Raw genomic sequence first — 25,703 nt, 5'->3', positions numbered from 1 at the left:
ATGTGCGGGGGGTTTTGCAGAGCAGACAAGCTGTAGCTCAGAAAGAGCCCCAACTGGTCCACTTTCTGATTGGTCCCTCTCCTGCATTCGCAGCTGATCGGTCCATTCCCCTGCAAGCCACAGCTGCCGGATCCCACCTACCCAGGCCCCGGCTCCCAGCCTTGGGGAGGGTGTCCCACAGGGAGGTGCTGATTGACAACTGTTGCTGCGTCCTGGGCTTGTGCCTGCTGTCCTGCCACTGCCCCCCACCTCCAGTAAGTACCCCTACCACAGGTATCCCCTTCAACACCCCCATCTGTACCCCCTCTGTCTTCCCCTCTTCCCATTTAGCTCCCTCCCCTCCTCCCACATTGTGTCCTCTTTTTGATAACCTGAAATATAGTAACCCTAGACTAACATTTGTGGGCACGGTGAAGTTTGTCCAAACCTGGCTATATTACAGTTTACTAACAGAACAGACTTACAGGCCCCTGTTTTTAAATAGGCTGCCTAAAGTGAATTATGCAACTGCAGGACAGGGAATTCTTCTACCTCATGCTGATGAAACTCAATGTTTGGAAAGCCCCAAAGGCCCATAAGGCTCCCACAAAGCAACAGCCACAGAGGCTAATTTCTCAGGCTCCTTAGTGCTCAGGATTCAAGGCTATCAAATCCAAGCATAATTTGAGTCTGAGCAAAGAATGAGTACACTTTCTCAGTTTGGGCTGTACATTCAAACTTGCACATGCAAGTTTATGCACCAAAACCCTAGTTTCCATATACAAACAGGCATGTGCATACATAAGTACCTAGTATTGCCAATATTGAGTTTTCAAAAATCATGAGTCAGGCCTAACAATTCATGTGACTGGCTTAAAAATGTTGAGATTTAATAAATAAATAAAGGTTGGGTTCTTTTTATTTGCCTTCTGGCTTTTGAGCCTTTAGAATGCACTCAGGTTGTTACATTTTTAAGCTGTTGTCTGCAACCATGAGAACTAGAAACTTACTTTTTAAAAATGAAAGCTGCAGTTTTCATGTAAACTCTTGACTTCAGGAGCTGGAGCTTTAAGAAACTCACGAAATATCACGAGAGTTGTGATAAAATCATGAGAGCTGGCAAAATTGAGTACATAGGCAAATTCAAGTTTTGGTGACAACAAATGCATCCAAAAGGAGATACTTAGAAAATGTAAGACTAGGAAAGACTTTGCAAAAGAGTCTTAGGAGGTCCCATAGCAACAGAGCTGTGCTGTTCAGCTGTGCAGTGTTGTCCCAGCCACATACAAACGGCTCAGAGGTTAAGTCTATCCATCTGAATGGTATAGATCCTGTTTTTAAAAAATCCGGCAGAGAGGACGCCCATGGATTAGAGGTGTTACTGCAGTCCTGAGGGTCTAGTAGCAGCTGCAAAAAAGCTCAGATGGTGTTTTGTGGCCTAAGGGGAGGTTCTGTCCTTCCCTGAACCCCATATCAATCCCCTGTGCAAAGGTCCTTTACTAGTTCTTTGCACAGGGATCAGGATTTGGCCTCTGAGCATATGCATTCTTTGTGTTCAACTCTACTTCTTTTATACAGAGTAATGTTTACAAAAGACAGAGAAGGATTTTGAATAAGAAATGTTGTGCTGATTGATCTCACCCCTGGATACTGTAGCACAAAGTATCCGAGTAGGTGTTTCCATTATAAACTCATTGTTAAGAGGTTTATGACTTGCTTGCTTCAATTCTCTCTGGGCTCATATTTGTTAGACATGTTCTACCCTGGAAGAAAAGATTTTGCCTTACAAACTGAGAGACGGAGACTAAAATCACTTTAGATCTATTTTTTTAGATACAGAAAGATTTGAAAAGTTATCCTTGGCTTCAGAAACTTTTTGAACTAAAAATATATTAAAAGCATAACTGGTGCCTTTTGAAAGTGACTAAACAAATTAAAGCTATACAAAAAGGATGTGGCTATGTACAGCTACTATAAGTTACTTTACATTTTTTTTAAATTGGTTCTGGGTAAGATGTAAGTAACATTTTCGAACAAAATTAACATTTCAATATGTCTGAAAGATGACAGTCCTTTATAGCAAAAGCTGGGAGCCAAATCCTGAAGTTCTTATACAGCCCACCTGTATAAATCTTATTCACCTGTTATTCAGTCCATACTGAAGACAAGTGGGTAAATCCCAAGAAGCACTAAATCCCTTTCCTCCTACAGATGGGAGCTCTGTACCAGACTGACTGATCCTGAGGATGGTTAAGTCAGTATGGTACCTGGTGTGGACAAGACACTCAGCTGCTCCAAAGATGAATCCCACAGAGTCCCAGAGTGGACATAGAGCAGGTACAGGTAATTTCGCTACCCCTCAACCAGGACTTAGCCAGTCATGGCCCATCTGTCTGCTTTACATAATCCCCAAATTGTGATATACAGGTGATGAGAGAGAACGCCTAACAATAGAGGGTGAGTACTCAAGTCTTAAAGACAGTTGAATGTTAAACGACTTTGCTTAATCAGGGCCATGCCTTTTTGAGTGTAACACATTCAATTAAAACAAATCTAGCTTGTTCTACGCAACTGAATCAGTACTTGTTCCTGAAGCTTTCCAGACTTAATTTCAAACTCTGTATATATAATTCAGTCCCCAGTACAATTTTAGCTACAGCTATATTGCAGACTCCAGGAGTTATAATAGTGAATGTGAAATATCACATCAAAATATTTCCTTCAGTCACAAAATGCATTTACCTGTATAGGACCAGTCGATCTCTTCAATCATTTTTCTCTGCTGTCTATAGTATCCATAAACCAAATCTATAAAAAAACACAATAAGAACAGAAAAGTATCAGTAACAACAACAACAAAAAAAGATGAATCCACAAACAAGTTGTGATGCTGGTAGACCAGGTACCAGCTCATGCCAGAGCCCCACCCCAATTCACTTGTATGTTAGTATAGATCAAAGTGGTTGTTAAAGGTATGAGTATATTTGGTGTTTAAATGTCTTGAATACTAGTGGGATGTTATTTGCATTGTTTTTACTTATCTGTATCCCGTTATAACGTTGTAACAAACATTTACATTGTGTATACCCCTGTGACTAAATAACCCATCTAACGAGAAAGAAGCCTTGTGGAATGAAAATGAAGAACTTTAACAGAAAAGTGCTAACTTGAAAGCAAGTGGCCATTGTGTGTGATGATCAGAGGTCAAAGACTCAAAATACATTCTTCACTCTCCATTATCAAAGGAAAAGCCAATGTGGGTAATGACATTGTCAGCTTGTTTTCTTTGAGAAGAAGCTATGAGCATGGACTCAAGGAAAAGTCCTGCATCTCTGGACTGTTTGGACTCTTACAAGGAAGTTACCAGATGCAAAACAGAGCTCCTCAGACACCTTTTGGGTATCCTGGAAAAGACTTTTGGGAATTATTTGGTAAAGACATTATTACATTACTGCCAACATTTGGAGTTACAAACTGTGACTCACCTGTGCCTATATTTAACCTCTCAATAACTCTCATGTCCTTTCCTTAGCTAATAAACGTTTAGTTAGTTTACTATAGAATTGGCTGCCAGTGTTGTCTTTGGTGTAAGATCTAGAGTACCAATTGATCTGGGGTAAGTGACTGGTCTCTTGGGACTGGAAGCAACCTAAATTAAATAGGATGTAATTTTTGTGATAAAAGGTCACATACCAAAGTCCAGTTTGTCTTGGTGGAAAGATAGACTGGAGAGGCTAAGGGGACTGTCTGTGACTCCGCAGTTAGACCAGTATAGTGATCCACGAGTTCAGTGGCTTGGTGAAATCTAATTATAGAACACCCCACCTGTTTGGGGTATCTGCCCTGTTTTCTGACACTCTGCCCTGAGGTAGGCACTCAGTCGTGAGCTGTAGCTCACGAAAGCTTATGCTCAAATAAATTTGTTAGTCTCTAAGGTGTCACAAGTACGCCTTTTCTTTTTGCGGATACAGACTAACATGGCTGCTACTCTGAAACGCCAGACAGTATGACACAGGTGAATTATCATGTTTAATGCCTAGACATTATTAAATTCACCTGTTTTAGATTTTGAATGGTAAATATAGACTAAATAGAACACTAGTGCCATCAATATTGCAGTCTATCGGTCTTATAAGCAAATATGCAAAAAAATAGAAATGTATTTGGTAGTTTTATTTGAATGTAGATTATTGATCAGTTTTAAAGCTTTAGCTTATCCACATTTGATATACTTGTAGGTAGCAAGACTAGTGAAATGAATCTTTCTTCTTTCCAGTCTTCATTCCATCCCCATTCCCTTCTTTTCATCACATCTATATTTCCACTTTTAAAAGTACAGCAACTGGCACCAGAAACTCTCACTTCCAGAAAACATATTCTGTACTGGCCCTTCAGAAATGGTCAATTCTGGCTCCATTGAAGGCAGTGGGAATTTTGTCATTGACTTCAAGGGGCCAGGATTTCACCCTAAGTCTTTCTTTGTCCAGCATGTGACTAGTGACTTCATTTGATGATAGGGAGAACAAAGCTTTCTGCAATGGAATTTCAGCACTGAATAAAAAAAATACTACTAAAAGTGCATATTATACCTTGATTTATGTAGTTTTATTTGTAGATGAAAATCCACCATTAAATAACCTCGGACCAAACTCTGCTCTCACTTATGCCCATACAACTCCTGTGACTTTATTAGTGTGCACAGGTGATAAAAGCAGAATCTGGGCCCTCACGTTTAGACAGAGGTTGCAGGAGTTTTGAGAATCCCGGTCATATTTTAGGGTCATAATCCTAGTGTAGCTTCTTTAAACATTGTTCAAAAGAAACACACTGTAACCTATTGAAGAAACAATTAACTTAGCAGGCATACCAAGTGCATGTACTGATTGTCTTTTTGGGGGGAAAATGCTGTATAACTCTGCTCATATTGTGCCATTGATAAAATTTTACAAAACAAACAAGTTAGCTCAGCAAGGTCCATGTATTATTTTCACCAGGATCTCTGGGAGAAAGCCATCACATATGGTGGATTATAGGATATTACAATTATAGTTCCTTCTGGGCAAGAATATTTTCATATATATCATAATATTTTCCACTTGTTTCCCTGGAAGATGCATGTTGCTAAGTCTGACAGGACACCTGTATCATCCACGTGACTCAAACTCCTTTAAGATATTTCTCCTGAAATCTTGTACACCCACTGAAGTCAACAGGAATTTAGTGTGCACAAAGACAGCAGGATCAGGCCCTTACGAGGCAAAGTGGTAAATGAGCTATTTGTAGAGTACTTCTAGCATCTTGCACTATGCATCCGATGAAGTGAGCTGTAGCTCACGAAAGCTTATGCTCAAATAAATTTGTTAGTCTCTAACACAAGTACTGGTGATACAAGTGCTCCTGTTCTTTTTGCGGATACAAACTAACAGGGCTGATACACTCCACAAATAGATTTCAGAGTAACTGAAAGTGACGGCCAAGCCATGCGTTATGTATATTAGCACTTTTTCTGTACCACATTTTCAGACAATACGCATTTGCTAGTGTTTTCTTTTAATCAATATGTAAAAGAAAGCTGTTTAAGCCCTGATTCCCAGGTGTTAGTTGTGGTCTCCAATTTCCTCCTTTATCTATTGTTCTCCTAATTGTTACTTCAAACAATCTGTTGGGCATTCATATGCTAAAGAAGCAGAGTTTGGGCGTGAGAGAGTACCACCACTTTTAAATTCCATACAGAGGTCTGATGGACAAGGAGTGATAGCTTCAATGAACAAGAAAAAAGGAGAAGGATTCACTTTTTTTTGTGCATTATACACTTTTATACCCAGTAAATCCTGTGGGAAGCCTGTATAAATGCCAGCGGATTTTCTAAGTTCATACACCTTCTTTACTCTGGTTTCAGAGTAGCAGCCGTGATAGTCTGTATTCGCAAAAAGAAAAGGAGTACTTGTGGCACCTTAGAAACTAACAAAATCTGAATGCATCCGATGAAGTGAGCTGTAGCTCACGAAAGCTTATGCTCAAATAAATCTGTTAGTCTCTAATGTGCCACAAGTCCTTCTTTTCTTCTTTACTCTGCTATTCACCTATTGTACTCTTTTCAAAATGCTCACAGAAAACTGATTTACAAATACTATGCTTTCCAACATCTGCAGTTGTTAATTTTTCCTATTGCTTTCCTTCCTTTTTAAAAAATTGATATAGATAGATATTACACAGAGAGAGAGAGAACAAACTGCTTTTGAGGAAGGTGATGGTGGAAGTAATACACAGTGGGGGAGGGGAGAGTTAGAGAAAAGAGTGAGTGTGTGTGAGTGAGAGAAAGAGAGAACATAAATGTAACAGTTTTTCCTCTGTGGTACGGGTGTAATACTACTATGGGAAAATACAATAATGCTTTGTGTAAACACTTGATGTTGACCAGCTGACAATGTATGGACAAAATAGGGGCGGGATATCTTTGTATAATTTATTGTGTGTTATAATTAGCAAATCTACAACCACTTTATTCCTGGTTACCTGGGAGTAGGCACCCATGTAAATGCAATGTTTTATTGTTCTTAACTTAAACATTTATTTTAGCTGAATGGAAGAAGAAAATAATTTAAAAAGAGGGGGAAAAAATGAAGTCAAAATCTACATTATTAGTAACTAATTTCTGGATCGAACGCTTGATTTTAAAAATTGATGGCAGCATGGCTTTTGTAAAATTGACCCACAGTATTTCATCCAACACCTAAAAATAGTTTTAAATCTATTACTGGAGGATTTATTTTATAAAGCAAAAATACTTCATGTTTCCATGTGCACATAGGCTTGCGTGAAGCTACAGAACAGGTTTCCACAGCTTGTTGATTTATTCGTACAGCAAGTTGGCGGAGTCATAGGGTCATGGTTTAGCCAGCTGCATGACTACTTTTCTATGAAAGTCAGATAGGAATGAAAAATAATCAAAATGCTTTTCCTTTCCCTATTCCCACATTTCAACTGGGCCAAAAATTTACTTGTGAGGCTGTGAAACTAATTTTCTTTTATTTCTGCAAAAATGGATTTCAGTAGTGCACATCGCATTTCCATTGGCATTTAAGGGACATTTCTGGCAAGAGGCTACACTGATCAAAAGGGGGTTACTACCAGGTTGACTCATTTGTTGTTGACCTTGTTGCATGTTCCAGTCCTTAGCCAGGAGAAGAAAATGGAGGAAGATTATTTTTCTGGTTAAAATTGCAGAACTGAGGGATAGCTCAGTGGTTTGAGCAGTGGCCTGCTAAACCCAGGGTTGAGTTCAATCCTTGAGGGGACCATTTGGGATCTGGGGCAAAAATTGGGGATTGGCCCTGCTTTGAGCAGGGGGTTGGACTAAATGACCTCCTGAGGTCCCTCCCAACCCTGGTATTCTATGACTGAGAATGACAAGATCTAGTAGTTATCTTTCATAAATATAAATAGCCAGAGTCTCCTCTCACTTACATCAGATTTACCTCACCAGTTAAACCACAAGGTTAGCTCCATTTACCTTAGTGAAGTTACTCCTAATTTACCTCTGGGTAAGTAAGATTAATAAAAATTCTGGGCTGACTCAATTAAAATGCAAAAGTAAACAACAAATAGTTCTGTCAATAAAAACAAAAACACTTCTATGCATGTGACCCTCACATTTATTCTGGCTCCTTTATATTACTGACATTGGGTAAAGGGGCCAGAGGGCATAAAGGGACTTTAAAAACCTCAGATCCAGCCAGGAACCCTCCTCACAAGCCCCAACACAGGAGACATTGCTCATGGCAGAAGGGGCATGTTGGGATAGGGCCAGAGCACATAGTGCTGCAGAGATTCTGAGCAGGACTGCTGCCCAGAGGGCACTGTGAGGAGGCTGCTGTATCTTATTCAGGCCCTTAGGGCTTAGTTATACTGCGAATCACTCCAGCCACCAGAATCAGCAGGGCACAAAAGGTAAATTAAAGCCAGTTTAGCTCCCTTTTCCCATGGGCTGCAGCTTCTTTGGCTGTGTCTTTAACAGGCCTAGCATAGAATCTCATCTTAGATATGAATCTGTCATCAAATAGCTTATTTATAGAATCTGGGCATATTTAGAGAACATCTCATTTCTGCATTTATGGGGTGTTCTGAAAATAAAGGACTGTAGGGCTGATGTTCCATACATATAGAATAGAAGTTAATTATGCATTATTCATTCAAATAGTAAATGTGTTTTGTCCTGAAAAATCTCATGTCTCCCAGTATTTTCCTCTAACCCCAAAATATAATTTAAAAAAGCCATAAAGATGGGCTCTAAAGTAAGGCAGGTCTATCTTTGATGGAGGTATGGAGACTGATGCTGCTCCCATTGAAGTCAATGGGAGTTCTACCATTGAGTTTAATGGGACCAGGAGAGAGCCTATGATGAGTAAGGCAAGGAAAATTATGGGAATTTTCAAGGTTCCATTAGGCATCTAAAGGAACCCCTGAAAAATACCAATTAATTATTCCTTTGATAAATCCAGGTTCAACGCTTGTGTACTCAAAGAGATCCATCTGATTTCATACTTAGGAAGGAGATGGACTATGATAGACAAGGATTTTATTTAAAAACCATGGGCCAAATTTCGACCTTAGTTATATTTCCTCAATCCTCATTCACTTCACTAGTGTTCCATAGAAAAACGGAGAACAGCATCTGCATCCATTACAATTCAGTAATTAGGAAAGAGTATGTCTAGAAAATTAAATACAAGTAAAACATAAATGAGTTTATTGCTTTTTAATCTTTATGTTTGAACGTTTTCCCAGCATGAAATCTTTTAGGTTTCCCTATCCCCCCAAACAAGGCATTTCAGCATTGCAATTTTATTAACACGTGTACTATAAACATTATAAATACATCATCATGTAAATACTACAACTAAGGCATTAGCAGGCACTTCTAACTCGACTTTGGAAAGGTTTTCTTTAATATTAGTTCTTAGTAAGACTATACCTTATTGTTAATAACACATCTACCAAGCCATATTTACTTTTGGTCCTAGCTGCCTTATGACGCTATCATAAGTAGCCCCAAACAACTCTCACAGGAGTAAAAGCTACTTAGTAGTAGTAAAGAGTTGCAGAATCAAGCTGTTAGAAAATTCCTGTTCTTGTGCACCATCTCTGAAGTTGAAACCATTTGTTTTCCCTATTTGTCTGACAGGGTCCAAATTTATTGACCTTGGGCAAATTCTGTTTGACTTACACCCATGCAATATTCAAGTAAATAGGGTTGCATGGATTTAAGTGAGCAGAATCTGGCCTTTAGACATTTGCCAGAAAGAGTGGTTTTAAGAGTCTGAATGTCTTTTGCACTTTATGGAGATATCAGAGTCCTCTTTTGGAGTATTTGTCATCATTTGGAAGATGGGGATTACCTTGTGTGGTTTTAATATTGATCTGCATTTACATTTAGAGAGATTGCACCAAGGTCATTTTATAAAATTAAAATAACTTTTAAACACAAGCGTTCAAACTAGCAGTGTTTTGATTAGTAGTCCAGAGAGAGCCCAGGTCTCTTCCCAGTGAAACTGATATGCAAAACTCTCATAGATTGCAAGGACAGCAAGATCAGGCCACGATCTAGAGACAAGGCTTGTATTTCTACCCTCTCATTTAAGTGCTCCTCAGCAGCATGTTTTCATTGACTGTCTGATCTTCCATCACAAAAGCAGACTGGAATAAAACCTGCCTATCTGCTTTCTTCTGTGCACCCATCCAGGTACAGACATGCTAAAGTTTTGTATAGGCTTAGAAGTATTCATTGCAAGTGGACATTCACACTTTACAGCTCTACATTAAAAATTATTTGCTGACACGTGGGATACAGGAGAAGCCTGGAAACATACAGTTAATGAGTTATACGCACTGCTATGCCCAAGAAGCTGCAAATGCATTACATTATCTATTATTGCATTTTCTGGCTGTCATTTATCATTTTTCTTGGCTGCTTTCCAACCATCCTTGGCAGCATCATTTTCCCCCAAAGATTTGTTATTGAATTTGATGAATTTTTTCAGGCTGCTGTCAGTGAGAGACTGAATGTGTGGTACAGGGCTTATAGCAGCATGCCACATATGTTAGTCACCATTAAAAAGTCACCACTGACCAAAAGTAGCCACACAATTGTATTTAGGTTACCATAGTATTTCCCAGTGCTCAGTGCTTTTTCTTAAATACATCTGTCTGGTAAGTGTAGTAAGTGTTGAGTACCTCTGTCACTCAGTAAATGGTCTGTCAGTGGGACATATTATATAGGGCTTCCCCCCTCCCCCTTTTTTTGTTTTTTTTTTTAAAGAAGGGGAGAGCAATGCCTACAGGGAACTACAATAATGCCATTTATTGTGTGATTTTAGCAAGATCTTAACACTGTGCTCTAATGGTTAGAAGAGAGTGTATTGACCAGTTAAACAAATGTAAATGTATATGACTTTATTATCTCATTAACCTTGGGCAAGAGATGTCATAAAAGATAAAACACTTAATATTAACAACAAAGGCCGTTCTTGTGCATCCTATTAATGATAGTCTCAAAGCATTGAAGCAGGATGCCTTGAAAGTTTCATCAGTGCTAAATGACTACCCAGATGATCCCACTGCATATTTTTAGTATTTATAACACAATGCCAGTCCATGTCATGCCTTAGGTTTGGATATGCTTAAGGCAGGGACCATTATGTAGATGGTTTCCAGAATTCTTCCCAGCCTATAGACTGAATGCACATCCACTTTTCCTGATGTTTCATTTAGCCTTTACTGACCTATTAAAAAAGAACAAGCTATTAACATGTTCGGGAAAAACAGTCGTCATAATTTTTGCTAAAATCTTCATGCAATTTACTGGCTGCCTGCACTACTCTTAATCTGTCAGTATACTTAGTAAAGCAGGATATGGGAAGTAGATTTTATAAACCATTAGATTCCCATTTTCTATCTTCAGTAATGGCTAGAATTTGCCTTTTGCAAACAGAGGTGCACCAGAGAGGGTGCAAAGGAGATATTCTGATATTTGCAGGAAGAATTCTGGTTAAATCAAAGTTCCTAGGGAAGAGCATGCCGGAATGGTTGTTCCACTAGAGAGGGTACAGTGTGTGCTCACTGACCAACATAGGGGTACAGGAGGTCGTGGCCCTGTCTTCACCCATTTCAGGCAGTTAGTACTCACATGGATATTAACAAGGTTCTTCCTCCCTAACTTTGAGTCTGGCAAGAGATGTGGGCCAGCAACCATCTGGTCCTCAACCCAATAAGGGTTTGATGTTTTTACATCAGTAATAAATGAATGTGCTGCACAATTCTATCCAGCAAAGCTTCATTACATTTCTAGACTATTGTAAACATATTGGTGTGTTATACATTGGCTGTGCTTAGAGAGTCTTCATTGACCTTAGTGTACAACCAGGACCTCAGTACTTGCAATTTTTCCCTAAAATATGTGTTAGTAAAGTATAGGGAATACTGCAGATACTGAGGTAATGGCAATTCTTAAATACATACTCATGATATTTCTTTTACTGGACTCACTTTCTATTCTTCATTTCAGTGTATTGCTATTTATATTCCTATTACCATCTGGTATATTTTTAGGGCCAAATGCTGGCTCTCCTAGATATGCATATGTAAGAGAAAAGGGATCTATGAGAGGAACTGTGAGGCATAACTGATCCCTAATTCTAGCTCTCTGAAATCCCACAAAACTGGCACTTTGCAGGCTCTCTCTGAATTCACAAAGAGCATTCCAAGGTGGGGCTCAGGAATCGTGTGTTATACTCTAGGTATATTTGTGTACCTTGGTGGTGCATATGTGATCGCTATGCACTCATCCTTGGAGAAATCTGCATGAGAAGCTGTTTAGGGGTTGTGTGAAGCCACATGGCCAGCCAGAATATGGTGAAGAAAAAAAGTAATGCTGATTTGCGCACATTTCAGATAAACCTGAAGAGAGTCAGAATTCAGCTAATTTCAGAATACAGAATCTACGCAGAATCCATTTAATATTTTCTCTCTCCAAGTGTCCGTTGTGACTAATTTAGTTCTAAAAGTTGCCCCCGAACGCTGAAATAACAGCCTTTTAGCATGATGGGCAACAAGCTATCCAAACGTAGATCATTTTCCTCAGCAAAGATACGGTGTTCAATCAACCATTGAAAATATGAAACTTTACCTTTCTGCAATCACCATCTCACATATAGTCCAACCTTGTGATAACACAATAAAAAGGCCTTTTACCAATTCTTGTGTGGTATTGGTGCACCATTTCTCAATTTGTCGGTTGAGCCACAAAATGCAGGTTATGACCTTTTGTTACTTGCCATCTTGAACTTTGTCTGTAACACTAAACTGGAAAACTTCACCTCAGCTAATCTCTCATAGGTTTCAAATTAGTTTGATACAAATGAAAGTTCACATATAGTGTCATTAGCTGTCAGTGCTGCCTAACCAAGTGCCAACAGATCTTGGCTCTTTCTTTGACTTTCTATTGGAAGGAAATTAAATATTTGCAACAAAAATGAGATAAAGCCTGAGAACAAGACATAGTCTCAACACTATAACACAAAAACAGAAACTTCATAACCATTATTTGTTTACAGTCAATTGCAATGATAATCACCCAGACAAAAAAAAATAATTTTTTTTAAACTGTACCTCCAACCAGACTTGGTGGGGGGAAAGCAGGGAACAATCTATGAACTACCCACTATTAGTAGTTTTCAGAAGCATCCATGTGATTTAAGAGCCTAAGTGCCATTTTCAAAAGTGACTTTAGGAGTAGAGGCTGTGAAAGATTTTTCCATAAAAACTCCCCCCCCCCCCTTCCAGGGGAAAAAAATACAGATTTGGCTTGACCAAAACATTTGGCAAATTCATGCTGAATTTGCCAAATATTGTCTCAGTAAAACAAAACTAAAAATAAAATTTAAAAAAACCCCATTTTGACATTCACATAATGAAATTATTTGATTTGAAGTGACTTACTTTCAAAATTTCCTTTGATTTTTTTAAAAATAATGTAGAAAAATCTCAAAACCAAAATGAAACATTTCATTTTTGGCTAAACAAAATGTGTAGTTCAACCAAAAACAAGTTTTTCCAATTTTGCGATTTGCTAAAAATTTTAAAAAAATCAATTTTGGATCAACCCAAAACATTTTTTTTCTATTTTTTCAGAATTTCCAGTGAACCAAAAAAATATGTTATTCACACAGCTCTACTTAGGAGTCTACGTCTCTTATAAATTAAATGGGATTAAGCTCCTACATGGCTAAATCACTTTTGAAAATGGAATTTAGAAGCCTAAATTGCTTAGGTCCTTTTGAAAATATCACCTTATGAGCATAATCCAAAACTCAAGGAACTCAGTGTAAAGATTCCAGTTGATTTCCATAGCCTTAGGATCATGTGTTATAAAAAAGAGAAACTGAACTTTTTGTCCCCTCAGACTTTAGAGGAAACTTATTCAAAGGAATAGACATTCAGCTGCTACACACTGCCTTCTTCAAATAATCCAGTAATGCTTTTCTTTGTCATCTTTTCTTTAGAAAAAAGAGTAAATGTTGTGGTATAATGCATCTCTAGGATACATGAATACCTCTGCTGTGCTCTTCAGATATTATTTGACAGGTAGGAATCTGGTCAATGGTACTTCCTTTTTCTCTCACTAGGGGGACATTTCATTTCACTAGGGGGATTTCATTCTGCTTTTAGACACACTAGTTTGAATCCAGAGTACCTGAGAACAGAATCTAGCCCAACCTGTACACAATAATACTGCAATCTAGACACTGCACAGGATGCCTTCTTGATAATGAAAGCAACCATTTAGTGAATTAGACAGGTTTAAAATTCTGTTCAAGACAATGTATAGTTCTTACATAATATTTTGCCAAGGTAAAAAACTACTTTTACAAATCAAAATCCAAATACTTTTTTGGAGAACAGGACTAATTTATTTATCTTGGAAATCTCAGCATAGATGCAAGCTTTATTTTTCAGTGGATTCCTGCTTATTATCCAGTTCGACAGGCACTGAGCAGTGAAGCGAGTTGTCCAGGTGAGTTTTTCTCATCACTAAGCCACGTGGATTCATCAAAATCATCCAACTACACTGGCAGCAGCCAAAAAATAATTTTGTCATCTTTTCTACTAACAAATCCTTCCCAGGGTGGCAGATTCCATACTTCAGTACTATATACGAGATGAAATAAAAGTAGATCTATAAAAGTCAAACCTCATATTATCCTCACAAATAAATGCTAAATTAGCTTTAATTAACTTTGTGCCTCCCTTTAAAATTGATCCAGAGGAGAATACTATATGTTTTTGAATTAGGGCTCCTTAGACAATCTACTTTACTTAAGCAGATTCTATTTTCAAAGGTGGAGATCGGGGTGGAGGGGGGAAAAAAAATCGATCATCAGGAATGTAAACAGTTGGGTATGTGGTGACTGAGAACTGCTGGGTGACATGCCTGCTGGGTGTGAAGGTGACAGATATCATGAGACACCTAGATGGATTTCAGCTGAGGAACCTGTGCTCTGTAGTCATGATACTGGGAGATGTGAAAGAGGTCCTGGAACCTAAATTTCGCTACTAAGTAGAAGGCTTAAATCCAGGGCCTCAGTGGTAGCTTCTTCTGAAATAGTTCCAGTTCCATGCGTAGTACAGGTAGGCAAAAAAACCCTCAATGTATCGTGTGACACTGGCAGACCAGGTGCCAGCTCATGCCAGAGGCCCTGGCCAGTTCACTTGTATATTAGTATAGATCAAAGTGACCGTTAAATGTATACGAGCGTATTTGGTGTTTAAACTTCATGAAAACTAGTGGGATGTTACTTGCATTGTTTTCACTTATCTGTAGTTCATTCCTAATGTAGTAGCAAACATTTACATTGTGTATAGCCTTGTAACTAAATAACCCATCAAAGGAGAAAGAAGCATTGTGAAATGCAAATGAAGGACTTTAATAGAAAAGTGCTAATTTGAAAGCAAGTGGTCATTGCGTGTGTGATGACTGGAGTTCAACGACTCAAAATGCATTCCTGACTCTCAGTCATCAAAGCAAAAGCCCTTGGAGATAGTGACATTGTCAGCTTGTTTTCTGTGAGACAAAGCTATAAATATGAATTCAAGGAAAGATCCTGGATCTCTGGACTCTTACAGGGAAGTGTACCAGATGCAAAGCGGAGATCCCCAGACTCAATCTGGGTCCTCAAAAAGATTTTTGGGAAACTGGCAGTTTATTACATTACTGCCACCATTTGGAGTTACAAACTGTGACTCACCTGTGCATACATTTTACCTGCTTTAAAGTTTCAATAACTCATTTCCTTTTCTTAGCTAATAAACCTTTAATTAGTTTACTGTAGGATTGACTACCAGCATTATCTTTAGTGTAAGATCTAGAGTACCAACTGATCTGGGGTAAGTGACTGGTCTCTTGGAACTGGAAGCAACCTAAATGTGATGTGATTTTTAGTGTAAGTAACCATTTTATCACAAAGTTCAGTTTGCTGGGGTAGCAAGATAGACTGGAGTGTCTAAGGGCACTGTCTGTGACTCCATGGTAAGACTGTAGTGTGATCCAGGAGTTCACATTTGTCCTTGGCTTGATAAAATTAATTATAGAACACACCACCAATTTGGGGTGTTTGTCCTGTTTTCTGACAGTCTGCCCTGAGGAAGGCACTCACAGTCGTGAGCCGCTCCAACGAGCATGACATGTGGTTGAGAAGATGGTACAAAGTTTATTAGGCACTGGGGAACATTTTGAGGAAGGTGGATCACACCCAAATGAGGATGGACTCTACTTTAAAGAAAATGGAGCCAGAATGCTGGCATGTAAATAAATAAGGTTTTGGAGGAGTGTTTAAATTAAGCGCTGGGGGAAAGCTAGCAGCAGAGGTGCTGGAACAGGGGAGGATTGGGAGCTATGTCCCCTTCACTTTTTACTGGCTGTAAGGGCTAGCGACAGGAGGAAGGGGTGGAAAGGAGTGAGCAGAGCCTCAGGGAGAGGGGGCAGGGCCTCTGGGGAAAAGGGGTTGTGCGGGGGCAGGACCATGGTTTGGGCACTGGTGACCTCCCCACTTTCAGGGAGCTTCCGCCACTCCTGACCAGCAGCAGTTGAGAAGCAAATCAATGAAACAGAGACATCTGTTAAGTACATCAGAAATACAACACTATCTGTATATCTAATAAAGGGTAGGATGCAAATTACAACTGGAGTAGAACAAGGAGAGGGTACAAAACACAGAGGTAAATTCTGTAAAATTAGCAGGAAGTCAGATTAAGAAATTAAATAAAACCAGACACCTAGTCAAGAGTAAAAACCTGTAATTGTCTATCTTCAAATGCAAGAAGTTTAAAAGCAAATTTAGATGAATTAGAATGCCTTGCAATGGATGAAGACCTAAATATAATAGGCATTATCAAAGCAGACAAAAAAAAAATAATGATGGAATACTCTAATATCGGGTTATAAACTATATAAGCAAGACAGATGAGGCTGAAGAGGCTGGGTTATAGAGTTGCATCTAAATGATTCCACAGACTCTAGCATGGTAAAAATTCTGAGTAGACAGGAATACACAGCTGAATCTGAATAGATACAAATTCCAAGCTATAAGGATATAAATATATTAGGGCTACATGACTGGCCCCTGGATCAAGAAAAGGAGATTGATCTCTCTCAACCCTGTGCAATCAAAGCAGCAGCAAAACGATATACCAGGGGACTTCAACTACTCACACACATACACTGGTCAAATAGCACAATGGGATAACATTTAGAAAAACAAAAAGAAACGGGAGTACTTGTGGCACCTTAGAGACTAACAAATTTATTTGAGCATAAGCTTTCGTGAGCTACAACTCACTTCATCGGATGCATTAGCTGTAGCTCACGAAAGCTTATGCTCAAAGAAATTTGTTAGTCTCTAAGGTGCCAAAAGTCCTCCTTTTCTTTTTGCAAATACAGACTAACATGGCTGCTACTCTGAAACCTGTCATTTAGAAAAACAATTTCTCAACATTTTAAGTGATTGCTTCTGGGAACAATAAGTTCTAGAGCACAAAAGAACAGAAACTAATCTTGATTTAGGTTTTGTCTACACTGCCAAGTGAAGACAAAAAATGTCATTCACAGGTGCTTAAAAAAGCCACCCACTACCCCATGAAAGACAAAAGTTTTGCCATGGTAAGTGGCAGTGTAAATGGCTCGTTATCAGCAGGAGCGCTCTCCTGTTGACAACGGAACCCCACTTGTAGGGGGTGGAAGTATTTTGTCTGCAAACAGCGTTTAGACTGCCTGACTTTTAGTGACATGGTCACGTCGACATGGCCGTGTCGCTAAAAGCTGTGTAGTGTAGACAAAGCCTTAGTCTTCAGTAACACCTAGTAGCTAATTCAAGAAATGGCTGTAGCTGACCACTAAACAACAGTGACCACAATATAATTGGGTTCAACTTCCAAGGGACAAGTAAGGTAACAAAAAGTGATACAGTGACACTAAACTTTAGAAAGGGAAATTTCAACAAAATGAGACTGTTGGTCAAAAAAAGATGTCAAGTTAAAAGTAAAGGAAGTAAAGTTCTTAGTCCTAGCATGGATGCTACTTTAAAAAAAAAAAAGTCTCAGAAAAAACATCTACTGCTTAACAGAAAGGGAACCAAGAAGGCAAAGACTAAACCAATACGGCTACACGGCAAGCTTCTAGAGGCTATTTGAGCTAAACAGAAAACCTTAAAAATCTGCAGATGACAAAGTTATGCTATTTATAGGACAAGAGAGGACTGTGAAGAACTTCAGAGAGACAAAGAAAGTAGGTGAACGTGCAACAAAATTGGAAATGCTTTTGTCAATAAATGGCAAGTGGTATACATTGGAGGGAGAAATTTGAACTACTCGTATACCTCACAGCATTCTAAAGTAACTAACTAACTATCAACTCAACAAAAGGATCTTCAGCATAGACTGCTCAATGAAGACTTTGGAATTCACAAAACCCCTGCTGCAGCTGTGGTCAAAAAAGCTAATAAGATGATAGGATGAATAAAGCTGGGATGGTGATGAGTGCAAAGAATATTATAATGCCTTTATATAAATCAACGTTGCAGCCTCATCTGGAATACTGTATACAGTATTGATCACTCCATGTCAAAAAAAGCATATTGAAGAACTAATAAGAGCGATGAGAATGATCAAAGGTAGGGAAAAACTAATAAAAAGAGAGATTGAATCCCAGTCTTGTCAAATAAGTCTGTTAGTCTTTAAGGTGCCACCTGACTCCTCATTGTTTTTAAGACTGGGATTGTTAACCTTGGAAAGGAGATGAATAAGAGGGGATAAAATATATGTAAAATAATGAATGGCCTAGAGAAGGGAGATTGGGAACTTTGGTTATCCATTCCTCAAAACACAAGAACAAATGGACATTCATTTAAATTAAAAAGGTGGAAATTCAAAACCAATTAAAGGAAATACTTTCCCACACAATAAGTCATTAAATTGTGGAACTCATTACCACAGGAATTCACTGAAGCCAAAAATTGACAATAATTATTAATGTTGCCTTTTCCTTGGGATCTCCCTTTAGGTACTGCAGCATCTGCTTGTGTTGAGCCTTGGGAACTCTTGATTAGTTATTCACGTAAAGGCAGTGAATCTTCCTAAACAATGTCAGTGGTCTATTCAGTTATATTAACTTGTAGGAAAACTCTTGCTCTTGTTAACGCACATGTGGAAAGACAGTGTGGCTAACAGAGACAGTTTCAATTAAAAAATAAAAAAAGCCAGCCATTATGTTTCTTATCTATTTGCTCCTGCTCTGTCCTGCTGAGAAGTTGCTGTCGCCTTCTCTATGTCAACAGTCAGTCTCTCCATTTGTGCTTTGTTTGATCTTTGGGTAACCACCATCACTCCTGCTATAGTTTGACACTGAAATATACCCACCAGTAGAGAGGAACAGAGGCACAGTAGGTTATATGAAAATAATTCCTGGAATGAATATTTCCAAATTTCCATTGGGGCAACTACCAGCTGTCTTTGTTATGTTAGTTCAGAGCCTGAAGTTACAAAAACATGTTTCTTCACATTGGAAAGCTGTTGGATAATGTCATTTTAAGGAAAGGTCAGGAAATATAGTTTCCATGCTCTTTGAATTCAGCTTCACATAGCATCACAGCAAATTAGTGTATCCCTAAAATTGTATTACATGATGGCGATACCTATTTGATTAAAAAAAATTAAACTAAAATAATATGAATGACTTATGCCGTACTTTTATTCTATTACATTTGCTCTATTGGTTTTTATCATCATCAAACTGTCCCTAAATGCAAGTAAAATATTAAACTTTGGAAATATCTGGCAGCATATTAAGCTATGATGTTAAGTGATCTTTTACTGTTGCTCAAATGACATTCTGAGGAAGCTAAACTGAGCATTAGCTAAACTGAGGAAGCTAAACTGATCTTGCAAGTTTAATACCTGCTGACTGTCCAAACGAACACAGATTATCTAAAACAGATGTAGTTGGTAGTACTATGGATTTAATGTAATTATTCAGCGTAACAAAAAAACCCTCTAAAGTGGAGCATACGGGCTTGAGTTTTCCTCGAAGGGCAGAGGGGGATGCAATTTGAGCTATTCTGTTCTCACCAGGGCTGCTATGCCATTGGAAGCATTCATGCCTGGGGCAAAGCAGACTGTCCTTCCACTGCGGGAGCAGATACGCCCTCTGACCAGGGTCCCATAGGAGCCCTCTGGGTAGATGCTCCATGGGAGACTGAATCACCACTTCTGGGTGCCCTGGCCCCTCCATGCCTACTTTGTTGGATATTTTGGCCACCTCATCCCCATCCTCCTCAGAGGTGTGGAATGGGAGTTGAGGGCCTTGTGCTGCAGACTTCCTGCCACTGGGCGCTCACAGCCTGACAACAGTCAGCTTCCACTGGCTGAAGCTAAGCAATGAATCCGGGCCTATACGACATAGTCATGCTTCCAGATTCACAGCGGAGGTTATAAATAGTTACGGGATTTTTTTTGTCTTGTGATGTGTTTGTTCTCCAACTTTTCTGTATAATTTGCTTATGTCATATAATAAGTGGCATCTTTTGAGTGTAGCAGGTGACCAGCATTAAGCTCTTTCAAAGAGAAACTCTTAATAAATGATGTCCAGCTCTGATTAACTTGGCTATCTGAATGCAAAGCATGTCTTGACTGCTTTCCATGAAAACAAGTGATCCTTTTCATGGCTTAATGCCATTGTAACTTCCTCCACACATTGAAGAGATTACCATGGACACAGATTCAGACTCCTTCCATTCACACAAGGTCTCTGGAAGTTTACATAAGTCTGCAGAGAGACCAGGCAGCCAAACCTTTACTGACTTGAGGCTTGTGATGAAACTTTCGAACAATACATATTTTTCTCTCGGAAAACTGAGTTCATAACTGAAAACTTAAATAGTTAATGCGGAGAGGGTAACAAAGTTTTACATTTATTTTTAGACAGTTGTATCAAACACTTTCAATATGCAATCAATATCTAACTGTGTTAAACTCGTGATTTATTGTGAAAGCAAACCAAAAACAGTTTAGAAATATTCAGCATGGAATAAAAATGACATTTTTCTCTACATGCCAGTGAGGGTTCTTCTTATGATGTCAAAGTGTCATTTCAACAGGGAAACAGGTGAAGACGTACCTGGAACAAAGCTAAACTCTGCCAGCACTCACAGCTTGATTGAGGGGGATGTCCTTAGCACAGCCTGGTTTTACTCTAGGTCTTTTTAGCCCAACCCCCTTTTGGGATGACACATTCTTTTGCTAAAACTGGTGTACCCATCCTCTCCACACAAGGTATTTATTGTTTCTCAATCATTCTGAGCCCAATCAAGCAACCTTTATTCAAACAAGATTCGCACTGAACTCAGTTTTGGCCAGTTGATCAATATAGAATCATAAGGATTCGAAGGGACTGCAATGGTCATGTAGTTTAACCCCTGACCAAGATGCAGGGTTTTTTGTGTCTAAACCATCCAAGACAGATAGCTATCCAACCTCTTTCTGAAAACCTCCAGTGAAGGAGCTGCCTCAACTTCCCTAGGCAGTCTGTTCCATTGTCCTACTGTTCTTACAGTTCAGAAGCTTTTCTAGAGATTTAATCTAAGTCTCCTATGCTGTAGTTTGAACCCATTGAGTCTTGTCCTGCCCTCTGTGGCAAGACAGAACAAGTCTCCTCCATCTTTCTTATGGCAGCCTTTCAAGTATTTGAAGACGGCTGTCATGTCCCCACCTTAGTCTCCTCTTTTCCAAACTAAACATACCCAGTTCCTTCAGCCTTTGTACATATGGCTTGTGTTCCATTCCTTTGATCATCTTTGTTGCTCGCCTCTGGTTCCTATCCAGTTTCTCTACATTCATTCTATACAGCAATGACCAAAAATGGACAATACTTGAGCTGAGGCCTAACCAGCATTGAGTTGAGCAGTACTATCTCCTCCAGTGACTTGGGTTGCATTAACAGAGTAATAGCATGCAAAATTGCATTTGCTTTTTTTTATTTTGCAACAGCATCACATGTTGGCTCATGTTGAGATTGTGATCCACCACAAATCCTTCTCAGCAGTGCTGCTGCCAAGCCAGTTATCGCCCCATTCTGTATTTGTGCATATGTTTTTTCTTCCCTAAGCATACCACCTTATATTTGTACTCACTGAATTTCATTCTGTTGGCTATAGCATCTGTAGTGTGACTCAAGGTTTTTAGTCTTGAGGGCTGTCAACCAGCATGAGAGACAGGCCTGAATGGCAGAGTTCAGGTGCAGAATCGCACCCCGAGCTGCACTCCCCAGACTTAGCACGGGGTATATGAATAGGGTGCTCCAGTCCAGGCCAATCTCGAACCAGCACTATGTTCACCTTGAACAATAAAACTGACACCGATGATGTGCTAAAAAAAGAGTTCAGATCCATGTTTAAATACAGAAACAAGCCTCCAGGTAAGGATCCCACTGCTGCCAGTGTGCTGTGCACCATATGGTCACTTAGGGCCACGTCACTGTGACAGCAATGTGGTCAATTCTGAGTTCAACAGCAGTTTTGCTTGAGTACAGAGTTTAGGACAGCGGCAGTATTTCTTGAATCTATATTTAGGTAACATTATTAGGTAAGATTTTCAAAAGTGACTAAGTGACATTCACCCAAGTCCAAGTCCCTCATTGGGTCTTGTGCTCCTAAATCCCATAGGTACTTTTGAAAATCTCTCCCTAAAAGGATGAGACAAACTTGCTATAATGAAATGTGGCATCAGGAGAAAACTTCACCTCTTCTGAGGAATCCTTAAAGGATTGTGCCTATTGTGCCACCCTTATGGTGAACAGCATTTTATATAATGAATAGTTGTCAGTGGGAATAACTTGTATGGTACTCCTCAGTGCAAGCAAGGGTAACACTATCTGGCTCTAAATGAGAGGTGCATGAGACCTGCTCCAGCCTACTTTTCAGACTATGTCTGCCCTATTCCCCTCCCTTCTCCTTCTGCTCATTTAGCACTAACTTCCTCTCTACCCTTTGCACAGTCCTGACACTGTTCGCTTAACAGCCTTCTTCTCTGCAGCTTCTGTCATCTAGGGACCGCCCCCTTGTATCTTTCACTGCCTCAGAAATGCCAAAATACTCCCAATGTATGTTATCTTGTAACAAATGTTGGTTGCTTTCCTAACAGAATCCTATACCACCAATCTTATTTTAAAGCCCCTTTCTTTTAACAAAGCTCCCTGCGTGTTAATAAAAGGAACTCTATTTTTTCTTACTCTGGAATCTATTTCTATAGCCCGTGAAGATACAATTACAAATTGAACATACTTCTGATATTTAAGGCTGGAAATTTACTAGGTTCAGGGTTAATTGCTAGTTTCTGTGACAAGCTATGAAAAGATTTTTTTAAAGCCATGCTAACATACCACATTTCTAGTCACAATGCCTGATCCGGAATTCCTTGCACATCCACAACTCTATTGGGTGAAATCCTTGCTGCACTGAAGTCAATGGAAGCTTTGCCAGAATTTCACCCATTAAGTGCAGGAGAGATTTGGGAGCACAGGGAATGCAGGCACACACACATAGGGGAAGGATATCTCAGTGGTTTGAGCACTGGCTTGCTAAACCCAGGGTTGTGAGTTCAATCCTTGAGGGGGCTATTTAAGGACCTGGGGCAAAAATTGGGGATTGGTCCTGCTTCGAGCAGGGGGTTGGACTAGATGACCTCCTGAGGTTCCTTCCAACCCTGATAGTCTATGATAGGGTACTTTTCTTTAAAATATCCCTCTCAGCTCAGAACATGTCATAATATTATGATTTTTAAAATACCACTTTGTCCAAATGTGCATTGTCTGAACCTACTCACCCTTACAGTCCTGAATGGATCCCTTACACTTTAACCTACCCACAAGACTGTAGATATCGGTTTCCAAAAAATTAAAACATCAGACATGAAACACTTAATGGTGCAAACACAAATTCAGTCAAAGAAAAATAGAACATTAAATAATCATGAGCAATTCATCAGCAGCACTGACTCAATTATTCTGACTGAACTGCGAGACCATTGTATTATCAAAATAGTGAATGGTGACAACTCAGCTAAAGATAGGTCCTTTAAGCTTCCATTAATAAATTACTCTTTACATTAGAGAGTGCCTTTTAGATGAGGAGCTCAATGTTAATCTTGAGGCTATCCAGAAATTAACCTTCAAAATACATCGGTGAGGAAGATGAGCATTTTGACACCCATTTTAACAAAATGGGATGACTGAGGCGCTAAGGTTTGCCCAAGGTCTCACACTGAGTCAGTGGCAGCTTGAAAGAGAACTTTGGAGCTCTGCTCATACCACAGACCCCACTACTACCAACACATATATGTCAAATGCACATATGGTTTTCTGTTGTCCATCAATATTTTAGATACTTCTGGCTCAGTTCATCAATGTGTTCCTCCAGTTTTATGACAGTAGAACTCTATTGACCTCAGTAGGCTTCTACCAGCATAAAACTGGAGTACAACGGTGGTGAGTAAGGCCCATTGTGTTTATTAATAGTAAAGCAGGGTTCCCCATAGACAAAGCAATATATCTTTCCAAGTGATGAGCAGTGATTGTTTGAAGATATATATATTTCATTAGTAATAATGAGAAATGCTCTGCTGTTCAAACCTAAGGGCTGCAAGAACAAGCACATCAGCTGATCTCATCTATTGCAATGGTGCATAAAAAGAGATGTAGTTTCGGAGGAAACTAGAACCCAAACAATACAGAGCTTTAAAGATCTGAATCAGCATGTAGAACTACATATGGAAGTGAACAAGAAGCCAGTGCCATTTTGGGATTACCAATGTAATATGGCCATGCCTGTTATATTCTGTGCTAACTGTAGCTTCTGAGTCACCATCAAGGCTAGTACATGTAGAGATCATATTACAATATTCCTATTTGAGTCCACAGTGGCATAAATAACTGTGACAAGGTCCACAGAATATCATAAAGTAATGGCACTAATCCTCATGTTAAAAGATGAAGAAAGAATATTACAGGCTCCTTCACTGTTAAAACTTATTGGCAAAGTGTGGACAAACTCCCTCAGGATTGGGGTAGCATTAACACCTCACCATGCCTTTTTCCTGGAGGTAGAGAACAGGCCTGAACAGGAAGAGAATGCCAGCACAGCTTTCTTAGGCATCATGCTACCAGATGTAGAAGCTAGGTAGCACCAATATGGGGCTGGACCTCTCTTGCAAGTGCTCTGTGATCTAGACAGATGGATCCTGACTTCCCTGAAGAGCCTGGGGCTTTCTAGCTTCCGTTCTTACCCTTCACAAATGGCTGAACCCACCCCTTTGAGCACAATATGCAGAGGAGACTCCTTGAGGTGAATCACAGGTTTCCACTAGAGGGGAATATCTGGTCCTTTTTAATTCTGTAATGAGAAAATCTAATCCTATGCAAAAGGCAAGCAGAAGTCTTACATGCCACTAAGTCCCACATACATCCTCAAAATAGGTCATAAGTGGTTCATATTCTTTGTTCTCCCCATGTCCCCCCGCTCACACTCAAGAGTACATTTCACCCTAAATATTTCCCTATCCCCTCTCCAAATGCTTCAGTACATATTTTATAAACATGAATTAAAATTACTCATGAATATTATTTGAGTAACAACAAAAAAATTGAGCTTTAATGAGAAAAATATGTTCAGTAAAGAAAGTGAATTTGCTTTCAGTGTTGGGAGAAATATTGTTTTAAAAGTATGGAAGAACATCTTGAGCTATCCAAGAAAATTAATTTGTAAAAAAGGCACTTTTAATAGCATATAGGGCAGAAATTCAAAATTTCTGGTTCCAATACATGGCAACATATGTATTAGGTAAAGGGGTGTTCTTTCAATCCTTCAGTAAACTCTGTCAGTGTATCCTTGCAGTACCACTCAGCAAGCACTAATCCGATGTTTCAGGAAGTATTATTTATAGGGCCCTACCAAATTCATGTCCATGAAAAATGCATGTCGGACCATGAAATCTGGTCTCCCACCCCTCGCTGAAATCTGTATAGTATAGGGTAAAAGCACACAAAAGACCAGATTTCATGGGGGAGACCAGCGTTTCTCAAATTGGGGATCCTGACCCAAAAGGTCAGGGGGTCGCAAGGTTATTTT

The 25,703-nt window shown here is 39.3% G+C and overlaps 1 protein-coding gene across 4 annotated transcripts in view; it reads right to left on the bottom strand.

Moving 5' to 3' along the window:
- Positions 1-25,703, bottom strand: part of PTPRZ1 (protein tyrosine phosphatase receptor type Z1) — a 198,494-nt gene that overhangs the window by 144,477 nt on the left and 28,314 nt on the right. For all 4 annotated transcript variants that reach the window (XM_048836185.2, XM_048836184.2, XM_048836186.2 and 1 more), the window contains exon 2: positions 2,722-2,787. In XM_048836185.2, the coding sequence (XP_048692142.2) occupies positions 2,722-2,787 (66 nt within the window). The remainder of the gene's footprint in view (positions 1-2,721; positions 2,788-25,703) is intronic.

Source organism: Caretta caretta, chromosome 1, assembly GCF_965140235.1.
Source record: "Caretta caretta isolate rCarCar2 chromosome 1, rCarCar1.hap1, whole genome shotgun sequence".
NCBI classification, from domain to species: Eukaryota; Metazoa; Chordata; order Testudines; family Cheloniidae; genus Caretta; species Caretta caretta.
This window is presented reverse-complemented; position numbering and strand designations above follow the sequence as displayed.